At 47.2% G+C, this 20,140-nt stretch overlaps 1 protein-coding gene across 5 annotated transcripts in view; it reads right to left on the bottom strand.

The window, feature by feature from the left end:
• Nucleotides 1–20,140, bottom strand: part of LOC119461572 (sulfate anion transporter 1) — a 220,616-nt gene that overhangs the window by 107,303 nt on the left and 93,173 nt on the right. Inside the window, exon 1 of one of the 5 annotated variants that reach the window (XM_049673226.1) lies at nt 18,199–18,876. The exons of the other annotated variants lie outside the window; for them this stretch is intronic. Within the exon in view, the coding sequence (XP_049529183.1) occupies nt 18,199–18,259 (61 nt within the window). The 5' untranslated portion in view covers nt 18,260–18,876. Of the gene's footprint in view, nt 1–18,198; nt 18,877–20,140 lie in introns of those variants that run through there. 5 annotated transcript variants of the gene reach the window in all.

The raw sequence follows: 20,140 nt of genomic DNA, 5'->3' as shown, positions 1-20,140 counted from the left end.
TCTATATTGCGTCATCGTTTGTCAACGCTAAGTGATACTTGGCATGGAAGCCGTTGCACCGCAGCATTGCCGACGACAATTGTTCGCGTTGCACTAGCTGCTTGGACGCTTTTGCACCGGAAATAACGCCTGCGTGCGCATTTATAAACGCTGCAACCGTTAGATGGAGCGTATTTCCAGCGCCAAGTGACATTCCGTTCCCACGAGGACGTTGGCTATTTAAGAGAAATGTGCTCCGGCTCTTCCTAAAGCCCCTGCGAGATACTGCGTGAATGGTGAGCCGTGTGAGTCGACATGGATTGAATGGTGCGCAGCCTGTCACGCCTCGGTTCAACTTCACCCTCGCCGTTATAGTATTCCCCTGGTGATGTATTTGTGTTACGAGATGCAATGCGGCGGGATTCAGACCCTACACCACACGTGATAAGTGGCGCTCGGGCGCACCAATTCCCGGCAGCTGTCGCAAGGGTTTATGTCTGCCTGCAGCAAGCAGCGCTCTTCCTCCTCATCCTCCTCCTATTCTAAGCGCTGTTACAGCACCTCGTCACCTCGTCCGAATTTCAGTCGAGCGATGCTGATGCTGTAACGAGAGGCCATATTTTCGATCGATAATTTCCGTGATACAAGGCTGAGATAGTTTAGATTGGACTCGTGTAACTGGAACAAAAACCACTCCAAAGGGTGAGAACAGCCGAGGAAACCTTGTGGCGTGCAGAGCTAAAACACTACGGCGCTCTTTGGCCGGACCTGGCCCTTGCGCCATTAAACACTACATATCATCAACTAAACATTCTCCAAATTGATATACCGAACTTATGCAACCGATGAACAGCACTGCTTTACATGTCACCGTCACACCAGAACAGTTGCAATCACGTAGAATACGTTTCTAGCGTAACTGCAATCATTACTCTGAGCGGAAAAAAAAAAGAAGAGAGACACGCCTTGACGTCACTTATGAAAATGCCCAGGAAATACGTCATTCCCTTAATTAATCACTAAAATAAATATGAGCCGTAAATGCAGTGGCAATCCGGCGCAAAGCGTTGGCTCAATAAGATGAAAAAAAAAAAAAAAAAAAGGCGCGCTTTCGCGATGCATTCCGTGCCTTTTAAGGCGCTTCGTAAGAAACGGGCACCAGGCCAGTTGTGGCATAGCGAAATTGTTATCAGCGAACGGGGCCCGTCATTGTAACTTCTTTAACGCATCGATTGTTGTTTGTCTGATCGCGTCATGGACACAACAACACTGTTACCCTGTACTGCGCGCCAGCTATCGCTTTTTCAGGCGATGCTCTCCTGATTATTGTGCGTAAATCGCATTCCGTGTATTAGCCTCCTCCAAGGTCGTGTACTCTACGCGTCGAAGTACACGGACCAAACATCCGTGGGCGACGCAGCGGCTTAGAGGTGGCTTATCTTGCTTTGCGGAAGGCACAATCAATAACTGCTCATCGGCGGCGATGTATTTGGAGGCAGTCGCTATGGGACTACCCGTTTATTTATCGGAGCGCTTCGCACTGCGAGATAAAACACGAGTTCCCATCCGATCAACCGCCCTTTCGCAAAACAAGATCCGAGTCAGCGAGAGGACGATTGACAGCGCTTAACGACGCAGTGCTGCATATGAGACGCGGTGTACTTCTTTGTACGCTACCTGCTCCTTGGAGTATACTCGCATATAGGTAGTACGTATTTGTGATAGCGCACTACGGAAAGGTCAGTCACTGATCGAAATATACTGCTTATTTGTTGCACATATTGCTTCCCAACATCGCTTGCACTAAGGTCGCCTTCTCAGTAACGATTCGTTTTATTTTCCATTTTTCTTTTCTTATCTTATTCGTCGCGCCGTCGAACAGATCTCAGTGACAAGTGGCTTCCTGACAAGTGTCCTTCTTGTGCGCGTGTTGTTAGTGAGTTGTTAGACTAACGCCCACGGCGTGGGCATCCTTCGTGTATATAGGTATATCTATAAAAAGCTGGAGGTATAGTTGCTCTAACACGCGTGACAGACGTGAGCACATCGGTTTCCGTTCATTTTCAGTAAAAATGGTTACCAATAAAGACCTCCGGCGGCAGCGTCACAAGTGCATCAAGCAGGACATGGAGCCAAGGAGGGATTTACAAAGGTACTCATTAAAAACATAAAATAGGAAGAAAGAGAGGACGAAAAGAAAAAAGAGAAAAAACAAGGAAAGAAAGCAAACTAAATCTAGGTTCTGGCGTCGGGGATTGCGGCTGGAAGATAGGAGGGGTGGCGGGGGATTTGAGGGGAGAGGAAAGGGGGGGGGGGAGAGAAGGGACAGTGCTGCAAATTGCAGTACCGCGAGTCTTCTGACGTCAAGGGCACAGACGCCCACGCCATCACTACGAAACCGCATGTACAGGCTCCCAACGGACAGCGTGACACAAAAAGTGGCGGCAGCTTAATTCGGCGAGCCGCCAATCAAGTCGGCCGTCACACGGTCTTTTGGCGTCGTTATAAGTGTGCACGAACGCGAGATTACGAAACGTGATGGACTTAATGGTTACGGTTAGATTCGACAGCGCTGATGTGCTACGCCGACCTGCCACGCTTAAAATGGCTCCCGGACTTCGCGGTGTAAGAGGGGTGATATGTAGTTATTCACGTTTTGCCGACGATGAATGTACCACACAAGTTCTCATGTTCGTGATAACATCAAACGTTGAAGAAAGACTGCCAGCAGATGTATCTTTTATAACCCAATTATTTAATTATTTAAGTAAGTATTTGATTACTGATTTCTTTCGTTATATATTATTTTTCCTTATTTCCTCGTTACTTCCTTGGTTAATCCAATCTTCTTTTTTTATTTCTCACTTAGTCTTTTACTTTCTTTTTCACACGATTTCATGCATGACTAGGGCTACACTTTGTAGCCAATGCTGCCATCTTTTTTTTCGAGCATGTCGCTAAATTGAGGCATATAATTCCCTAAATTTCCGCTAAATTGCGCTTCAAATTTGCTAAAATTGTCGCTAGAACTGTCGAGTAATTTTGACATAATGTAAGCTTTCTTGGAGCACAATAATATGGATTAACATGGCGTAACACATCTACCAAAACTTTTACGTTCGTCTAATGTCCACGCATGTGACGAATAAGCATTGCATTCACTAGATATAGTTGGGTGTAGAGGACTTCATTTATTTTGTCAATGCACTATGCATGATGAAAGCTGAAATCCTGCGCTCACTTTCCCATTATAAGAGAGAACAAAGTTAGCGCGCTTCAGAAAAAACACAGGTCACCTCATTCAACCACAGAAAAACGCAATTGGTTTACGCTATGCCAGCGAAATTCAGCGCTCGCGAAAGGAGAACTAAATTACGCGACACTATCTCGGTCATGTTAACACGGTGATGAAATTTACGCGACCATTTATTCAGGCCAAACACTAGGTTGTCGCCCCTTGATCCACCTGAATGCTCCGTACGGTACTGATTTTTCAGAAAGCCGTGATAAAACGGAGTGAATAATTGGTGAATAATTCGCTTGGTCAAGCCCAGCTGCCGCGATATGTACGCCTTTGTACAGTTTGTTTGCCATTATTCACCAGCTGCGTTATAAGCCTTGCCATAATATTTCAATTTCTTGTAATCAGTCTTGATAATTTACAGTTGCTGCTACGCTTGCGAACGTCCACGAATCAAATTTACTTAGTGCAACTGCAGCACACAACGCCTCCCCCCCCCCCCCCCCCCCGAAAAAAACAAAAGACATCCAATTATGTGCCAGCCACCGTTGCATCGTGATCACAGCGTCGACGTGCCGTACAGCCAATCTCGGACGCCTTTTTGTAGCTTTTGAATAATAAAGCGCGTCCTAGAAAATCATTTTTTAAGCAAATTTCTTAACTTGGAAGTCGCTAAAATGTCGCCAAATGTTCTGCCACGTCGCTAAAGAAAGTCGCTGGTCTCTAAAGAGAAGCATTTGCCGCTAAACATTTGACGCCGAAAATCCGCTATATCTGCGACCAAATCGCTAAGATGGCACGACTGTGTGTATATCAATCGGACATTAGGAGGTGCTCTTCTTTTTTTTCTTTCGTGATGTGCATGTAAATCAAACGAACATCAGTTTCTCGACATCTATACAACGCCTTCCCCATGTTCGTAAGGAAAACTGCCGTTAAAAAAAATTTAGGTTTTCAATGAAACGCCGTTTTATGCATTGAAGCAGAAAACTAAGCGGATCGCCAATGCATTTCTTTCCGAAGTTCAGGAATTAATTTCTCGAAACTGGAGTCATCCTGAGAAAATTCGCTCCAAGTGGAACCGGCTTGCCGCTGCATCAAATAGTTAATTAAAACACTAGCCTTGACAACAGTCTCGCTTCACCCCTCCCTTCGCACTGTTGGGGAACGCATCGCGCTGTCAGTTCTTTATTGCCTAAGGTAAATACTAATTACGGTCGCTCTACACTGCAGTTTACAGGCACCTCAGTTTGGAATAGGCAGTTCAGTAACTAACCACTCTAAGAACATTGCATACATTTCCTAAAAAAATTGAAGCGCTCACTAATTGACCATGCTTAGCACTGCGCATGCTTGCTCATATCTTCACATTTTCTTTTACTCTGCAGATGTTTTTTTGATGATGTAAGAAAGAAAATTGTTAGAAAACTTTATAACTTATGTGTGAAAATTTTCTGTACTACTGTATTTTCTTGTTTTACTTATTCCAGCTACTTCTGTTTTATGTGATACAATTTTATTAAAGGGTCCCTACCAATTGTTACTCAGGAAAAAACACTTCTATGGCAGCTGCTATATTACACTGAGAAATCACATAAAACAGAAGTAGCTGGAATAAGTAAAACAAGAAAATACAGTAGTACAGAAAATTTTCACACATAAGTTATAAAGTTTTCTAACAATTTTCTTTCTTACATCGTCAAAAAAACATCTGCAGAGTAAAAGAAAATGTGGGATATGAGCAAGCATGCGCAGTGCTAAGCATGGTCAATTAGTGAGTGCTTCAATTTTTTGTAATGTATTCATTTTTTATGTTAAATAAACTTTCAAGCTATTGACCCCAAAATGTGCCGCGGAACACTTCGGTGTTCCGCGTGGCTTTGCAACGCAGCGCGTTAAAGACGGGCGACGTACTTCGCAGAAGTTTATCGGACGGTTATATGAAAACTTATGCTAACCTCGGGTTACCTATTAAATGAAAATGGCTACAGCACTGAATGACCTCTATTTGGCATTTAGGGAGTGTTCCCTATAATAATCAATTCAAGTTATTAATAAATTTTACCTGCATGACTCAGTTATTTATTTATTTATTTATTTATTTATTTATTTATTTATTTATTTATTTATTTATTTATTTATTTATTTATTTTCAAACACTCCGAATGTCCGAAGACGCTATAGAGATGAGTGGTCAAATTAAATACAACATACGCATAAAGAAGTTACAGAAAGCATGGAACATGGCAGTCTTGAAGTTGTTCGAGCCTGGGATGCGAGCAATGGAGCTTCTAGTCGGCGCCTGTCGTAGGGATATTAGTGTGACTGAACAGGTTCGTATAGCAGGCCTTTACTTCAGTGTTGCGTATACGGCTTGATTTACGCGAAATATACGTATTGTGAGTGAAATACAATAGTGCCTTTCAAGACATGGTTATAATGGTAGATTCTGGCAAATCATTTCTGAGGAAGCCTGCAAGCTGGTGGAAGTGTCATGAAAGGGAAACATTGCTCACCACCGTAGAGTGGACGTCATCCACCTTCGATTTCCTTTTCAATGGTTTATTCAGGTGCAGAAGAGAGGGGTGAAAACGTTTACGGTGCTATGAAAAGTCGGGTAAATTCAAAGGATATCCCCCCCCCCCCCCCGCCCCATGCAGATTTTCTGATCGCCTTGAGCACAACTCAGGTGTCGCACACACACAAAAAAAGATAGAAATAAGAACAAAATTACATCTTCATCGCTACTCTACCGTTTTAATAACTACACGAATGCTTCGCTGAAACTGTCTGACCATACGGTTGGCTTCAAGTAACCGGGCCTTGTTCTTATTTAACCCCCTTTTTTCATTACTAATATCCGAGCGAGAGAAAAAGGATTCGAGAATGTCTTGTTACATGTCATTAAAATGCGCAGAAAGCAACGGTAACGTCCTCGGTCTCGGCATATTTAATGCCCGTTAAGTCATGAATAATCTCAAAAGGAATTCAGTTTCATTTCACCCGTAATTGCAGCGCGGTGTGTTCTGTTTAGTGTCCGAACAAGACCGCCAATGCATATATATATATATATATATATATATATATATATATATATATATATACATGCATGCGCTAAGCTAATATGGGTTGCGCGACGCTCTTCGAAGGCCACGAAATCCCAACTTCACTCACCCATCATGACGAGCGCTAGCGGCCGCCGCCGGCCATTCGCGTTGTCCAAGCATGTGCGAGTGCTCGAATAGACGCGCCCATGATCGGAGCCCGGAGTCGAGTCGCCGTAGCCGCTGACTTACTTTCGTCAGTGCTAGAAAACGGCGAAGGGGCCCAGTGGAGGGGGGGTGCGATGTGCGGTTGGCCACCCGTGATGCGAGCGTGCTTACATTTTTCTTCGCCTCCGCAGCTTTCAAAGGCCGAGCGGCAAACTCAATGCACGGCGGCGGCAGCTGCTAGGGTCGTGACCGCGCGAGCCGGCGGCTGCTGTTGCGGTCTGCGCATGGCCGGCGCGGAGGCAGACCGCTCGAAATATACACGTGGTCCACGCTTAGAGTGTGTAGTACAGTAGCTCGGCAACGAGCGGTTGGGGCACTATTTTCCTACGCGGAGATGCGGGCATACACAGAGGGACCAGGGACCGAATTCACAAAGCGTTTAGTGATTAAGTGCCGCTTCACATTGGCCGGCGGCGTTCGCTAATGATATATGTCCGCCAGCACGACTGTCTGGCGTCCACTCTTACGAACAGTTTTAGCATGAGAATTTCTGAATACAGGGTACAGGCTCTGTATACACGAAGCGTTTATTACGCCAGACTGATTCGTAACAATAGGTTCCGGCCAACAGTGACAGGGAACATATCATTACTGAAGGCGCTCGCGCGACGGTAAACAATTATTACGAACGATACACGTTTTGTGAAGTCAGCCTCACGTCTCTATTTAAACTACAATCGCACTGCTAGCATAACAGGCATGAAAGCCAGCCTTTCCCTTCCATCTGTAGCAGCACGTCGAAAAGTTAGCCGCATGAATTTATTTCATAACATGTACTACCATACCTTTCTTCACGGCATAGTCATTCTATCACCGCAATATATGCCCTATCGCATTCATCATCGCTATAAGGTATAGGTATTCTATTTTGTAAAGATAATACATTTTCTGAGTCCTTCATTCCGCACGCAGCAATCGAATGGAACCACCTTCCTGCTGACATTGTATCAATCATTGATAACCAACGTTTTCGCGAAGCACTAACCACCATTACGTAAGTACATGCCTGTTTGAAATTTGTTCCCACTCCCCTCTGTAATGCCTGTGACCGTGAGGGTAAATAAATAAACGAATAAAGCAAAAGATGTACCTCCTGCTTTCTTTACCTACGTTTTTCTTTCTATCATTTTTTTTTTCTATTCTTCCTTTTCTTGGACACCAATATCTGTACTTTTTCGCAGTGTTCGCAAAGTCGCTGCCCCTTCTGATACAGCTATATCCTCGCAATGATCGGCACAATCATGTCATGCTCAAGAAAACATAATAAGAGTCAATAAAAAAAGTACTCGAGCGGGCGCATCAAACTCGGAACCTTGACTTCCGGATGGCGCGAACAGAAGCAGCAGCCAATCTTGACAAAACTGCGGTTGCGATGCGCGCTACGCTGTATATGCCATCATGCAAATGTCTCGTTACATTTATTTCTTTTTTTTTCACGGACGGCGGAAAGACAATATGGAGCCATGCTTCCTTTGTGTTTCCACTATGTTGAATGCTGCCCACGCTGTATATTTCCCTTGATACCTTTTAACGTGACAGCGCTAAAGGCCCCGTGTCGCTAGGGAGCCTACATGCAACGCTGTTCATGTAGGTTCCTTACGTGTCGCCGAAAACCGGGCACCGGTGTTGGCGTCGGCGTCCACAGCCGAGAAAATCATCCCGAACCACCCCGACCACGCAGGCTCTCCCGCGTGGCGCAGGGGCGTTATAATAGTCAACTAATTGAATTTCTCAAAGTAAAATGCGCAAGAAAAATCGTAAAGTACGACTTAACCACAACCCTACAGACATGACAGCGTCGGATTGTTATTTGAATATACGAGAAGACATAATTCTTTTACTCGGAAACTCAAACAAAACCACCGTTTCCAGCATTTCTACCATTCACACAGCGGCACGCCCGGGTCTGTTCCTTGCACTGAAAACACCATCCAGGTGGTGCTCGCCTCGGATGCGGAGACGAAGGTGGAGAAAGAAGAAAGCTGCAGTTACCGGGAAGCATCAGTGTGAGTATTTGGTACTATATATAGGGTGTCCCAGTTAAAAGTAACAAATGTATTAAAAACGACGGCGGAGTGTGCTAGGGGGCTGAAACCAACTCAGTGGTGTCGAAGATCGCAAGGCCTAGTCTCCGGTGTTTTTGTTTACTTTTGCAAAGTCAATCAATTATTATAACGGATTACCTAACGTTTTAAATATTGGCTTCACCAAGAAAGTTCCAGTACGAAAGTTGTAGGTCACATTTAAAAATCGCCGACTGAAGTGTTTGCCACTAAGTACCATTGATGGAGCTTCTTGCACACTTGCCTTTAAAGACAGCCCGCGAAATACAAAAACAAGCACGTGATAGCGCCACTATTTCAGCGCTCCCAGACTATACCGCAGACTATAAGTCGCGCGATCTTCAACACCACTGAGTTCGTTTCATCCCACTAGCACACTCCGTCGTTTTTAAAACCTTGGTTACTTTTAGCTGGGACACCCTGTATATAGTGCGCGCAATAGTGCGCTAGATATTAGAGAGTTCTATCTGCCCGTTTATGGGCCGCTCTGGGGCTTCGAACGCTAGTGCGCGTGTGCAGAAAGTTCACGCTGGAAGCCGAACATAGAGCGCCGGCGAGCCAATTGAGCGGTGTAATGCGGTGGTGCATCCACACTGCTTGTTGCTGTTCCGCAGCGAAGCTGACTGCACGCTGTTCGGGTTTCTGGGATACGCGCTTATCACGAATGCTAAGTCACCACACTTCGCTGCAGCGTCTGAGCGCACGAAGTGGGAGCAGAGCGGACCGCAAAGCGACCCTCAGCGAAAATTGTCCATTGTTTTCACCGCTTCAGAGCAAGGGTAAAACTGAAACTTTCATTGTCATGGATTTCTTCTCTCGGCTGAAAGAGACACGGTGTGGTAGGTTCGCAAGTGCTATGCGCGGTTCCCTCGTCTTTTCTCGCGTTGCACATCGGTTAGGTTAGACCTCTGCACCGCCGCGATTGCGCAGGAGCCGTTGCTCTTCCCTACCGTAACTGGAACAAAAGTGCTGCCGCGCCCGCCTTCCCAGAAGCCCTGGCGCGCGCGGGCCTCGCGGAAAAGTTCCACCAGTCGCGTTGGTGTGCTCCATCCAAACGGCGAGGAAACGCGAGATCTGTTTGCGTGTAATTTGATGCCGCTACAACCCAGGCATTGTTTGGTTCCGCTCACCTTCTCCTGCATTCCCCACGCCCACTGTCCCGTCACTCGGTTTCTTATTTCTGTTAATGCCGCACTTGCTTGAACCCCCCCCCCCCCCTCTCCCCTTCGCCACACACAAAAGAATGGCGATATTGGCTAAATATTTATATGACAGGATTTCGCTGAGCAGCCGCCACGAGAATGCAGCCCGTCTGACGAAACTGAAGGCGAGACTTCTCCGTAAACGACAAGCACAACAAATGTTCCTCGCTCTATAGCACTGAAACACAGGAGGACGCTGGCAGTCTAGTCCAGAATAATGTGACAAAGAATACCATATTTACTCGCATAATGAACGCACTTTTTTTTCCCCGAAAAATATGCGCAAAGTTGGGGGGTGCGTTTATTATGCGGGGTAAAATCTTGAGCGATTTTTTTTCCCGCGGCCACCTCTAAAGAAGCCGCAGTTTTGCTCGGAAAGCGAACTATCGACTGCGATAGCAAATGCGTAGAGAGCTATACGAAGTGAGGATAGTAGTTAGTGAGGCCGTAAAAACTTGCAAAGTAATTTAACCAGCATGGTGTCAGCGCGCACAGGCAAACATGAACCAATCACACTCACTGTCGAAACGCTCACTCACTGTCGAAACGCTTGCGTGAGGAAGCGAAGTAACCTCCGCGCGGTGTATCACTTCAACGCAAATTGAGTGGCGATAACGGAGCACGCTCAAAGGTATAAGCCGCCGTCGCACCTAGACTCAGCCCCGGCCCGACGGAGATTGCTGTCAAAATAAGGCGCGCGCGGCCGCGCATTGTGCAGTTGCTGCGCCGCCTTCCACCCTCCCCTCCATGCAGCCGGCGCCATGCGAGCGACGAAATACGGCGCGTTTCCTCCCCGCTTTCCTTCCTCGAACGCGGGAGATAGAGCCGCGATCGTCGGCGCCGACGGCAACAATGTACCTGGAGTGTACAATGATTGCTATCGCAATAAAAGTAGGAGACACACGGTACAATGCGGCGTCCGATACAATCGTACCCGCCGGACACCATATCGGACGCCCAATCGTACTGTGGCTCTCCTACTTCACGGCAGCAAGTTCAGGGTGCGTTTATTACGCGGGAGAAAAAAAAATCCAAATCTTGAGGACTAAAGTTGCGGTGTGTTCATTATGCGAGTGCGTTCATTACGCGAGTAAATACGGTATCTACAAAGTCCCTATTTCGCAAAAATGTAATAGGTGGTGTCTAAGCACATCAAGCGCTTCGTTCTGATAACAAACACAAATCTCGAAAGCGATGCTTTTGCGTATTGGGTGCGCCGGAAGCGGGATTTCAAAGCCGGGAACGCGTCATAGCCACCATGTTTTTGCCACCATCTGTTCAAAAACAAATTGAAACCCGGAGCAGGGAGATGTCAGCGAACGGTATCGAAAAACAGTTAAAGGAAACCGAGAGGCTCGAAGGCAAGGACCGAGTGGAAGGTAGGGCGCTAACAAGACCATGTGTTGATGCTTAGGTTGCAGCGGAAAATTCAGGCCCAGGAACAAGACAGCCGCACACATAAAAATAAAAAAGAAAAGAAAGAGAAAAAGACAACATTATTTTACTGAGATCAAGCCATGGCGCATGCGGTTGCAGGTTTAGCAACCGTGTCACACATGGTCGTTCCACGTAAGAAAACACGAAGACAAACAGGGATTGCACCGTTATTCGCACTACTGGCTCAATGAAGAAAGCCTTTCAGTACTGGACACAGGTGACGAGAATGCGACGACCTCAACTGCTATACAAGGAAAAGCGTTTCACACTAAGACAACACAACCTTTCCCAACTGTAAATTGTGTGAACACGAAGTGGTTAGTCAGAAGACAGCCAGCAAGCTCTGTACAGGCTCCTTAAAGGGATACGGACACAAACGTTGGCGGGTGGTAATTTGCGTCGTAACAAAAGTTGAACTGGCGAAAATGGCGAATACAACAAGCTGCTTTGAAAAAAAAAAAAAAGAACGCGAAACATTTTGTCTTTGCGATTTTCCATTGCGCCTTGCCTCCAAGCGGCCGCCGGCAGAAGCTGAAATTTGACGTCATAACACCCACGCGCGGCCAAGGTCGGCCACAGCCGTCGCAGCCTTTCGGGGGTGTCGGTCCCTTGCAGCGTTTATCCCCGTCGGCGATCTTCGCACGTGGTCCGTCTGAAACATTATCCCCGTCGGCGATCTTCGCACGTGGTGCGTCTTACATGTGCCTTCCTGCGTTCGTCGCGGCGGAAGAAAATTCCCAGACATTGCTGCGCCCAAGGCTGTTATATCAGCATCGTCGGTCGTGACACGCGGTCGCACGCGTTTACTATAGAGATGAGAAGGTGCGTAAACTATGGATACGTGCCTGTCAGCCATCACGCCCAGTTTGGAGACCTCTAAAAAATGACTTCATTTGCGCGGACCACTTCGTCGACGATGATTACGTGACCAGCCCGGCATGAACCACTATTCAGTCATCCTCGCAGTGTTGAAGTACCCCGCCGCTGCCTCGCCTGCGTGAGCTCTTGAAAAAGCAAGTGTAGAGCGGAAATGACAAATAATTCTTGCACAAGTGTCTGGTGCAGAGCGAAATCTTCGCGCTACGGTTCACGAAAACCTGACCAGCACTTCCACGGCCGCCTGCTCTTCTTCGTCGCTTAACGCGGAAGGCTCGTAACCGTAAGCGGTAACATTTCTTGCCAAGTTGGAATGGTCCTCGTCTTCAGAGGCGCACTCATCGCTGGTAGAGGCACCAGAACTCGAATCCATGCTCGCGATGGCGGCGTCGGCGCGCTTCGAATGACCGCGGCAGGCCGGCCGGCTATCCGACGAGGGTGTCGTGACGTCACGCCTTCCAACTTGCGTGGGTCGGGCGGCGTGGCGCGCGCTCATGAAAACGCCGAAAATAAAGCCATCGGCTGAAAATGAGCTAAGTGACTACTTATTTTCGGTGTAATCGCACATTGAGGATTCATTTTCAGCGTTCTCGTAAAATTTTCAGATTTTGTGTCCGTACACATTTAAGAAAGCTTGTGGGATATATTTACGACCTTCTCCGATGCACGCTTGTATAGCATTTCGCACTCGTTCGACCCCTTCTCCCGCACTTGCCGCAGATTCTTTTGTTTTATGCAATCTTACTCGTGTCACCGTGTACGCTCTAGTTGGGCATTTGCATCACTCACTTGAGCTATATGCTGTAGGGGACTGCACATATTTTACGCCTTACTTGCTCGACGTCCTCGACGGAGAACACAGGTCGTCAGAGCTACTACGGAGGGGTTGTGTATGGGTTTCTCACGCCAGGAAATCAAATGACTAATAATTTTTTTGGAAGCGCATTTTACTATGGATATAATATCCCAGACACGCTTTGGGACGTTCGGTCATTCTGTTCCCTGCTTTTATTGCGATAGCAATTATATGGACACTCAAAAGCAGATTTCTGCCGTCGGCGTCGCCGTCGTCGTCGCCGTCACCGTGAGGTTCCGTATGACGCCAATGGAGATGAAATCGTCGCCGCGCGCCGAACGCTGTATGTGCGAGTGAAAGGGCGCGAGGGGCGCGCGCTTTGACGGGGAGTGAACGCACGGCGGAGATCAAACGCGCGTTCTGCGCCGTGCTTCCTTAAGGGCTGCAGAAGTAGGCGTCTCTTTCCTCCTATACAATCCCCATATATGTAGAGCAAACGCGCCTTCTTCCGACGTGCGAAAGGCCATGGGGGAGGGGGGGGAGGGAAGGGAGGCGACGTTTAGCTGCGGCACAAAGTGCCTATTTATATCAGAGGCTCCGGCAACAGTCACCAACGCTGCACGAATTTTGAGCGAACGCGGGCAAAACGCCGACGGCGTCGACAACAGTTCTGCGTGTTGCCGGTGCTGCTGCATGTCCAAGTTTATACAGCTGATAAAGCTAATATCATTACTCCGTATAGCTCTCTACAAATTTACTATCGCAACTGATGCTTCGCCTTTCAGGTGAAACTGCGACAACGTTTTTTCTAGTCTTTTTTTTTCACATACTCAAGGTGTGATCTAGTTTCACTTTTAGGATCTGGAAACGACGACATAATGTAGCAACAAGCCATAACAAGATGACATTGCATACCATGGTGCAGAATATCAGTTGGATAGATGTGATATATGTGCCAGAGGGAATTTTGCGTAGTCGCAAATGGGTTCAACGAAGGGCGAATACCTTTGCTTTCTCAGCAGTTTCATTGAACAATAGATGGAGGTAATCTTTTTTAAATATAGAATTTTGCGTGCCAAAACCACGATCTGATTATTGGGCACGACGTAGTGGGGGACTCCGGAATAATTTCGACCACCTGGAGTTCTTACTCTCGACGACTATTTTACACGGAGTCAAATTCTGTAGGTCGAAAATTAAGCACTCACTAGACACACACCCAAAAGTGTGCCGAAACTGCAGTAATCTCGACGCACGCTCTGTAAGACAAGTATGCTCCCTATATAGTCTGTCACCCAACCAGATCCCGCTCGGATGACGATGCAAAACGAAGCACGTTTTCGGTCACGTGATACCTCGTCTCCTATGCATCCGGCCTGAGACATGCAAACGCCTGTGAAAAAGAACACCGGCCGCGAGCGATCGGCGTTACTGCATGTTCAACGACTACATAGCGCGCTTCGTCCAGTTCTTCCAACCTCGCGCGGAACTACGACCTGTTATTCCGTGCTTGTTCGGCACAATGCATTTTTTTTTCACAGTACGTCGCCGGCATCAAGAAGGCGTCCCGAAATAACTTACTCCGTAAGAACGGTTTCACTTATTTACAAAAGCCTGCTCGAGCTCCACGAATTTTGGTCGTGTGGACGATTGCTATATCGCTAAGAAATAGCTTCAATGCAGGTTGTTAAAGTACAATGATGTTTGTTCTTCAAAAGCAAACTTTTCCTTGCTTCTTCCCTATACACTTTTCGGATCTTGCCTCCTATCTTGCAAGGTGGGTCACGAAGGTTCAGAGCTCGATGCGATAGTCCTTTGTTTCTAGCTGTCCGCAAACGGAGCGGTGAATGGGATAAAAAAAGTGTCGCGCCAATCACAGCGGTATTGATGGTGGGTTTTCATAAAACTAATAAACCAACTGAAAACCGAGGAGGCACACAGGCGTGTGCCCAAAGTAGGAATTTATTTTAAAATGGTTCGTGCAAGTAGCTTCGCATGTAAATGTTTTCGAATTGTGATTGAAGGCACTATCGGGGAGTAGTAATACATGTACGGAGCTCGGGGCCGCGGGCCCAAGCGAAAACGCTGGATTGAGACGTGGATGATGCCTTCAGGCATTATACCTTACGGGTGGCCTGATCTCCGCACACATAAGGTTTCGAGTTACACTTCCCTATTCTGGGCTGCATGTCTATATACACCACGAAGAACGTGAGCTTTCCCGGTATACGCCATTGTTTCACAAATATTCGTCTCGTACTGTATGTACATTGCCTGTTTTTTTTTCGCAGCAATCCGTGTGTTAAAAGCATTTTAATAAATCAGAGTGGAATAGTTTTGCGGACACTCTTCAAATTTAGGCAGCTTTTGGAAGCACAGACGTAGAAAGCACAAGGACCTGCCGAAACGTCGCTGCTGTCTTCTCAAGTTAAATGCTTGCAATAGGTCATGACATTTAATAACCTTTTTTTTTCAGGTAAACATATTCCCTTGTTCATCCCGTATGAAACGATACACATAACAATCTTGATTTATATTCCATGCACAACCTGTGCGGGGAACATGAGTTTGTAACTATTGGAGCCAGAGTTTGGAACACTATACCCCCGGATACCCCGAAATATTTCAGAATCTCCATTCTCTTTCCTAAAATATTAATACATGACCTTAGTTATATTATCATGATAGGACTGACGATTTATACTCTGTCTGCCTCGTTCTCTTAGAGAACTTAACCTCTGCTGTCTTTGATTATTGTACACCCGTGAGCAAAATTATACGGACCACAGGGTCGCCGAAAAAAGTGAATTTCTTCGTAATTAACTAGCATAAACGGGAATTGACGAGTACACTGAAAAGTACGCAATGCCAAGTTTGGACTGCTGTCCTTAATGCAAAGTTGCGTTCACAGGCAGAGGAAAAAATCGGCTTTTTCGCGTAACCCCTGGTTCGCATACTATTGCTCACGGGCCCGTACATGTTTGTTCTATCTTCAGAATCTGTACTATTGTACAACGTTGTTTATAATGTTTATGTCCTTGTTGCATTGTATCTCGCAATGAGTTGCCTGATTCTGATTACTAATTAAACCTTCTCTCTCTCTGACTACGGTTCCAATGAGTTTGTACTTCCTGTATTGAAAGGCAAATAAACAATGACTAGCGAAATAAAAGAAATAATGTGTAGAAAGCAAGAGACCTGGTAATTCTAATGATTAAGCCCCCCCCCCCCCCCCCTCTCATCCACTTTTTGCAAGGGAAGCCAAAATAAATGAGACTAGTCGTTTTGAAATACTACAGCATAGTCACGGAAAATAAGCGCCATTCTAAAGCTAATAAACCTATTGACCCTTTTCGCGGAGCAGTTTGTTTTCGAGAAACGAGATGGCGCTCACGGCGGCGCGCCATACCTCCCCTCAGCGACCGCGCACGAATACGAAACCATTACCGCTTCTACCTTGCTTCTGTGCGATCAGCTGTCGGAAATGCAACCGAGTTTTTGCTAACACACTGTGCTCCAATCATGTTAGATTGAACCATGTGAATTGAAGACGTGTGCAGTAGTTGGCTGCAAAAATAGTGACTGGCATGTTAAGGAATGGAATGAATCTGTGTGGCCAAGTTCTCGAACCGTTGCTGCAACTGTCCAAACGTGTTGCCCGCACTTCCGAGATGTACGGCTGCTTTCCTCGAGGATACAGAAATTTGCTCATCCGCCAGCCTTGTATCGCTAACCTTCAAAGAAAGGGCTTCATCCCCAGAACGTCGGCAAGAGTGAGTACCACTCGTTAAACAATGACAGTGGGAGTACCGCCGCTTCCTGTCATAGTAAGTTTCGCGCACGTTATCTATACATATCTGTCCCAAATGGCAGGAAAACTTACGCCCACTCTATCGCCGACGTATCAAGAATAAGTGAATGGGTGCACACTTGACTATATGCGCACTGTATACGCACAATAAATGACGGACTACAGCGATGCCGCACGAATGGTCGAAGCTGAATATTTCGTGACGGTCCACAAGAGTAAGCGAGTTACTAGCCGTAATATATATTTGCTACAAGGTATTACAATGTACAAAACAGCTACGTTTCAAGCCTTGTGCGCAGCAAGAACAAATCTATTGGGACTGAGCACACCCGCGAGCGATTAGGCAGAAAATAATCAGATAGTGGCCGTACCGAGGAACTTCACTGAGTCAGAAACTGACAAGCCACTGCTTCAAAATATTTGGCGAATAAAGAACAAAAAGCAAAACACACTAATTCTGACTGAATTCATAATCGGAAAGCTTGGATAGCTTGGAATACATATTTAGCCCCACTTTTGGAACAAGCACCATCTACGCTGCTTGCGCCGTTTGGACATAGCTTAATCGGCTCCGAAAGCGCTTTTGCATGTTCTCCGAAGCTGTGATCAAAGCTTTGTGTCGTCCACCTTGTCACCGTCTATGATATCTCCGACAACAGAGGTTTTCTAAGCCGCGCCGGCGTCATACACTTCCATTGTAAACAAGGAGGCAACGGAGGCAGTTGAGGCAAGCAATGGACGCGTCACCACGTGATCAAATATGGCAGCGCCCACGGGATCGCCGCGAAAAGGGTCAATACTGTATGTCACCTTTGAAGGTTTATGGACACTGCGAATGAATGGCAAGCGAACGACGGAACGGTCGGTCTCATTTCGTCCAAGGAAACTAATCTATACTGCATGTATATATATAGAAACTACGGGAAAAAATATATATATAGAAACTACGGAACGCTGAAGACGACTAGAGCGTGAAGCGATGTGTACTCGTGCACTTGAACGTACATATTTTCGATGGCAAACAAGACAGGCGGTTATTATCGCATTCTTTGATCGTCGAACAAGGATCCCACTCTTGGGTGTGAAGAAGGCAATATTCGTTCATGCGCAATCTTTTCTGCTTTTCACTAGCCCGTAAAAAAAAAAAAAATTGTACACGAAGTCTCGCCGCTGATATATCAAAACAGCACTATCTGAAAGCGAGTCAGCCTACTAGCCGAGTGAAGACAATTTCCGCACCGAAGGTTATAATGAACACAACGCTTTTTCGTATTAGATTACGATTCCCATTGAAATGCAAACGTTCTACTCGTAACAAAAAATAAAATAAAGTGTTCCAAGACGGGCCTTTGATTCGTGTTTACCGTCCCCAAGTAAATTCCCACACGGAACGCAGTGCAGACTCCTCTCAGTACCAGGAAGGCATACTTCCAATATTCTTCAAACGTGCAATGTATCTAAGAAGCGAAGAAAAAACATGAAAAGTGAACCATGTGTACACAGCCGAGACGTTGTACTTACTGGCCTGCGGCGCCGGCTCCTCCTTTCCCTCAGTCGTGGGCAGCGCAACATCCCTCGCCATTCTTTCAACGTTTTGCTCGCGCGCGCTCTTGAGCTGTGCGAAGGTGCCCTTAAATGCGCCCTGGCAGATTGAAGTGCCGGTAGAAGAACGACGTTCTCCAGAGTCGAGTCAGATCAATCCGCACATCAAAATCCTGTCTCCAGCGTAACACGGCACCGACGGGATCGACAATTCCACACGGAACACACAAGATCACACACAACCACAACGCTTGGCCAATCACCACCGTTAGAACAGCAACGTTCCTATCACGGGGTATTATACGAACCCGACAAACCGGCGGTCGGAGTCGGGGACCGAGATCTGAACGTGCTCGCGAGAAACTCAGCGTCGGCGCACGAGAAGAATCGGACACCGGTTGAGCGCGCGGCGCTGGAGCAGATGCAGGCAGGCGTCGGCGGTGCGGCGATCACAGTGAACGCGGAGGAACCGATCCGGTGTCCAGCGCCGAGCAGAAAAATACCACGCTGTCAGCCGAGGGTGTTCGAACAGGCGCGCAATCCCTTCGAAGCGAGTCGGTGCCGAGCGCCGCTGCTTCGCAATGCAACGCGTACTACGCTGCTGCAAACGCGAGCCAGCCGACGAACCAGCAGCAGCGGCAGGCGAAGCACGTGCTCGTCTCGTCCGGTCAACGTGTGTGTGTGTGTAAACCCTGCTCCGTCCGATTCGGCGAGAGCGGGCCACTCTACGCACGGACGGACGGCTCCGTCAGCTTAGCCAGGCTACGCTCCTTCGCTGGGGGAAGGGCGAGCCGATGGCTGGCGGGTATAAACGTCGCCTACGCGGAGGCACGTCGCCGAGCGGAGCATCAACAGACGCTTCGAGCAGCAGGCGTGCAGCGAGCAACGGATCGGCGATATGGAGAGAGTGAGGGGAAAGAGGGCGGACGCCCGCCATTAACCGGCGAAAGGAGATAGCGAGGCGGCAGCTGTAGCGAACGAAGTTCGATGCGGAAGACGGTCCGCTTTTGCGCCAACCCCTTGCGTACTTACTTAGACACGGGCTCCTCTCGGATTACGCCGTTCCAAAACGACAGTCTTACGACCGTTGTAAGAGCCCAGAATGAAGGTTTGATGGACTGCAAGGATGCTATTCGCGAACCAGCGGGCTAAAGCGGGCGCGAGGCGCTTTTGATCTGGCCTTCGATTTGTTTGAATAAACGAAAGAGTGCCGGTTAGTAAGTACAGGTAAACGTCGCTGGGGTCAGAGGTCGAGAAGTGAGACGATGTGTGGGAAAGCAAGTCGTCCAAGCATCGTTGAAGATGGTAAAGAACACGGGAAACACAGCACAAATCATGTGTCCCAGATGTCATAGGTCAATGACTGCTTATTGAAGGACACTATACCAGAAATCGATAACGATTAGCAGCTGCAATGCCGTGCACATTTGATGGAAACGCGTAATAGTGTTAACGTGCCCATAGCAAGCTAAAGACTGAGATACTTTATTTGCGTGCGATATACCATATGTAAGTACAGAATTTCGGCCCACATTTGGCACGAACATGCTCAAACTATATGCACCATTTTCCAGTGTTTAGTTCGTCGCGATAACTCGCCGTTCTCATGGCGTTACGATGAGCCCTGGAATATGAAAGTCACCATTGCTGACTCCCAATCGGCGAAAAGCACGATGGGTCACGTATGGCGAACCTACTAGATCAAGACATGAGGTGAGCACGCTTACATTGATCGACGACGGGTAGCTGAGGGATAATAAGGAAATACGCAAGACGTGTTGCTGAAATCATTTAAGAGATCGATTCCACGTATCATATCAGCCACTTATTTCCCGCGAAGAAATGCCTAAGTTACGTCGGACTGAATACTAAGGAGCTGTCTATCGTGCTTGGACTGCCCTCGCATGCAGCGGGCCGCATT

Source organism: Dermacentor silvarum, chromosome 8, assembly GCF_013339745.2.
Source record: "Dermacentor silvarum isolate Dsil-2018 chromosome 8, BIME_Dsil_1.4, whole genome shotgun sequence".
Taxonomy (NCBI): Eukaryota; Metazoa; Arthropoda; class Arachnida; order Ixodida; family Ixodidae; genus Dermacentor; species Dermacentor silvarum.
The sequence above is the reverse complement of the archived record's forward strand: the minus strand, read 5'-3'. Positions and strand labels throughout refer to the sequence as shown.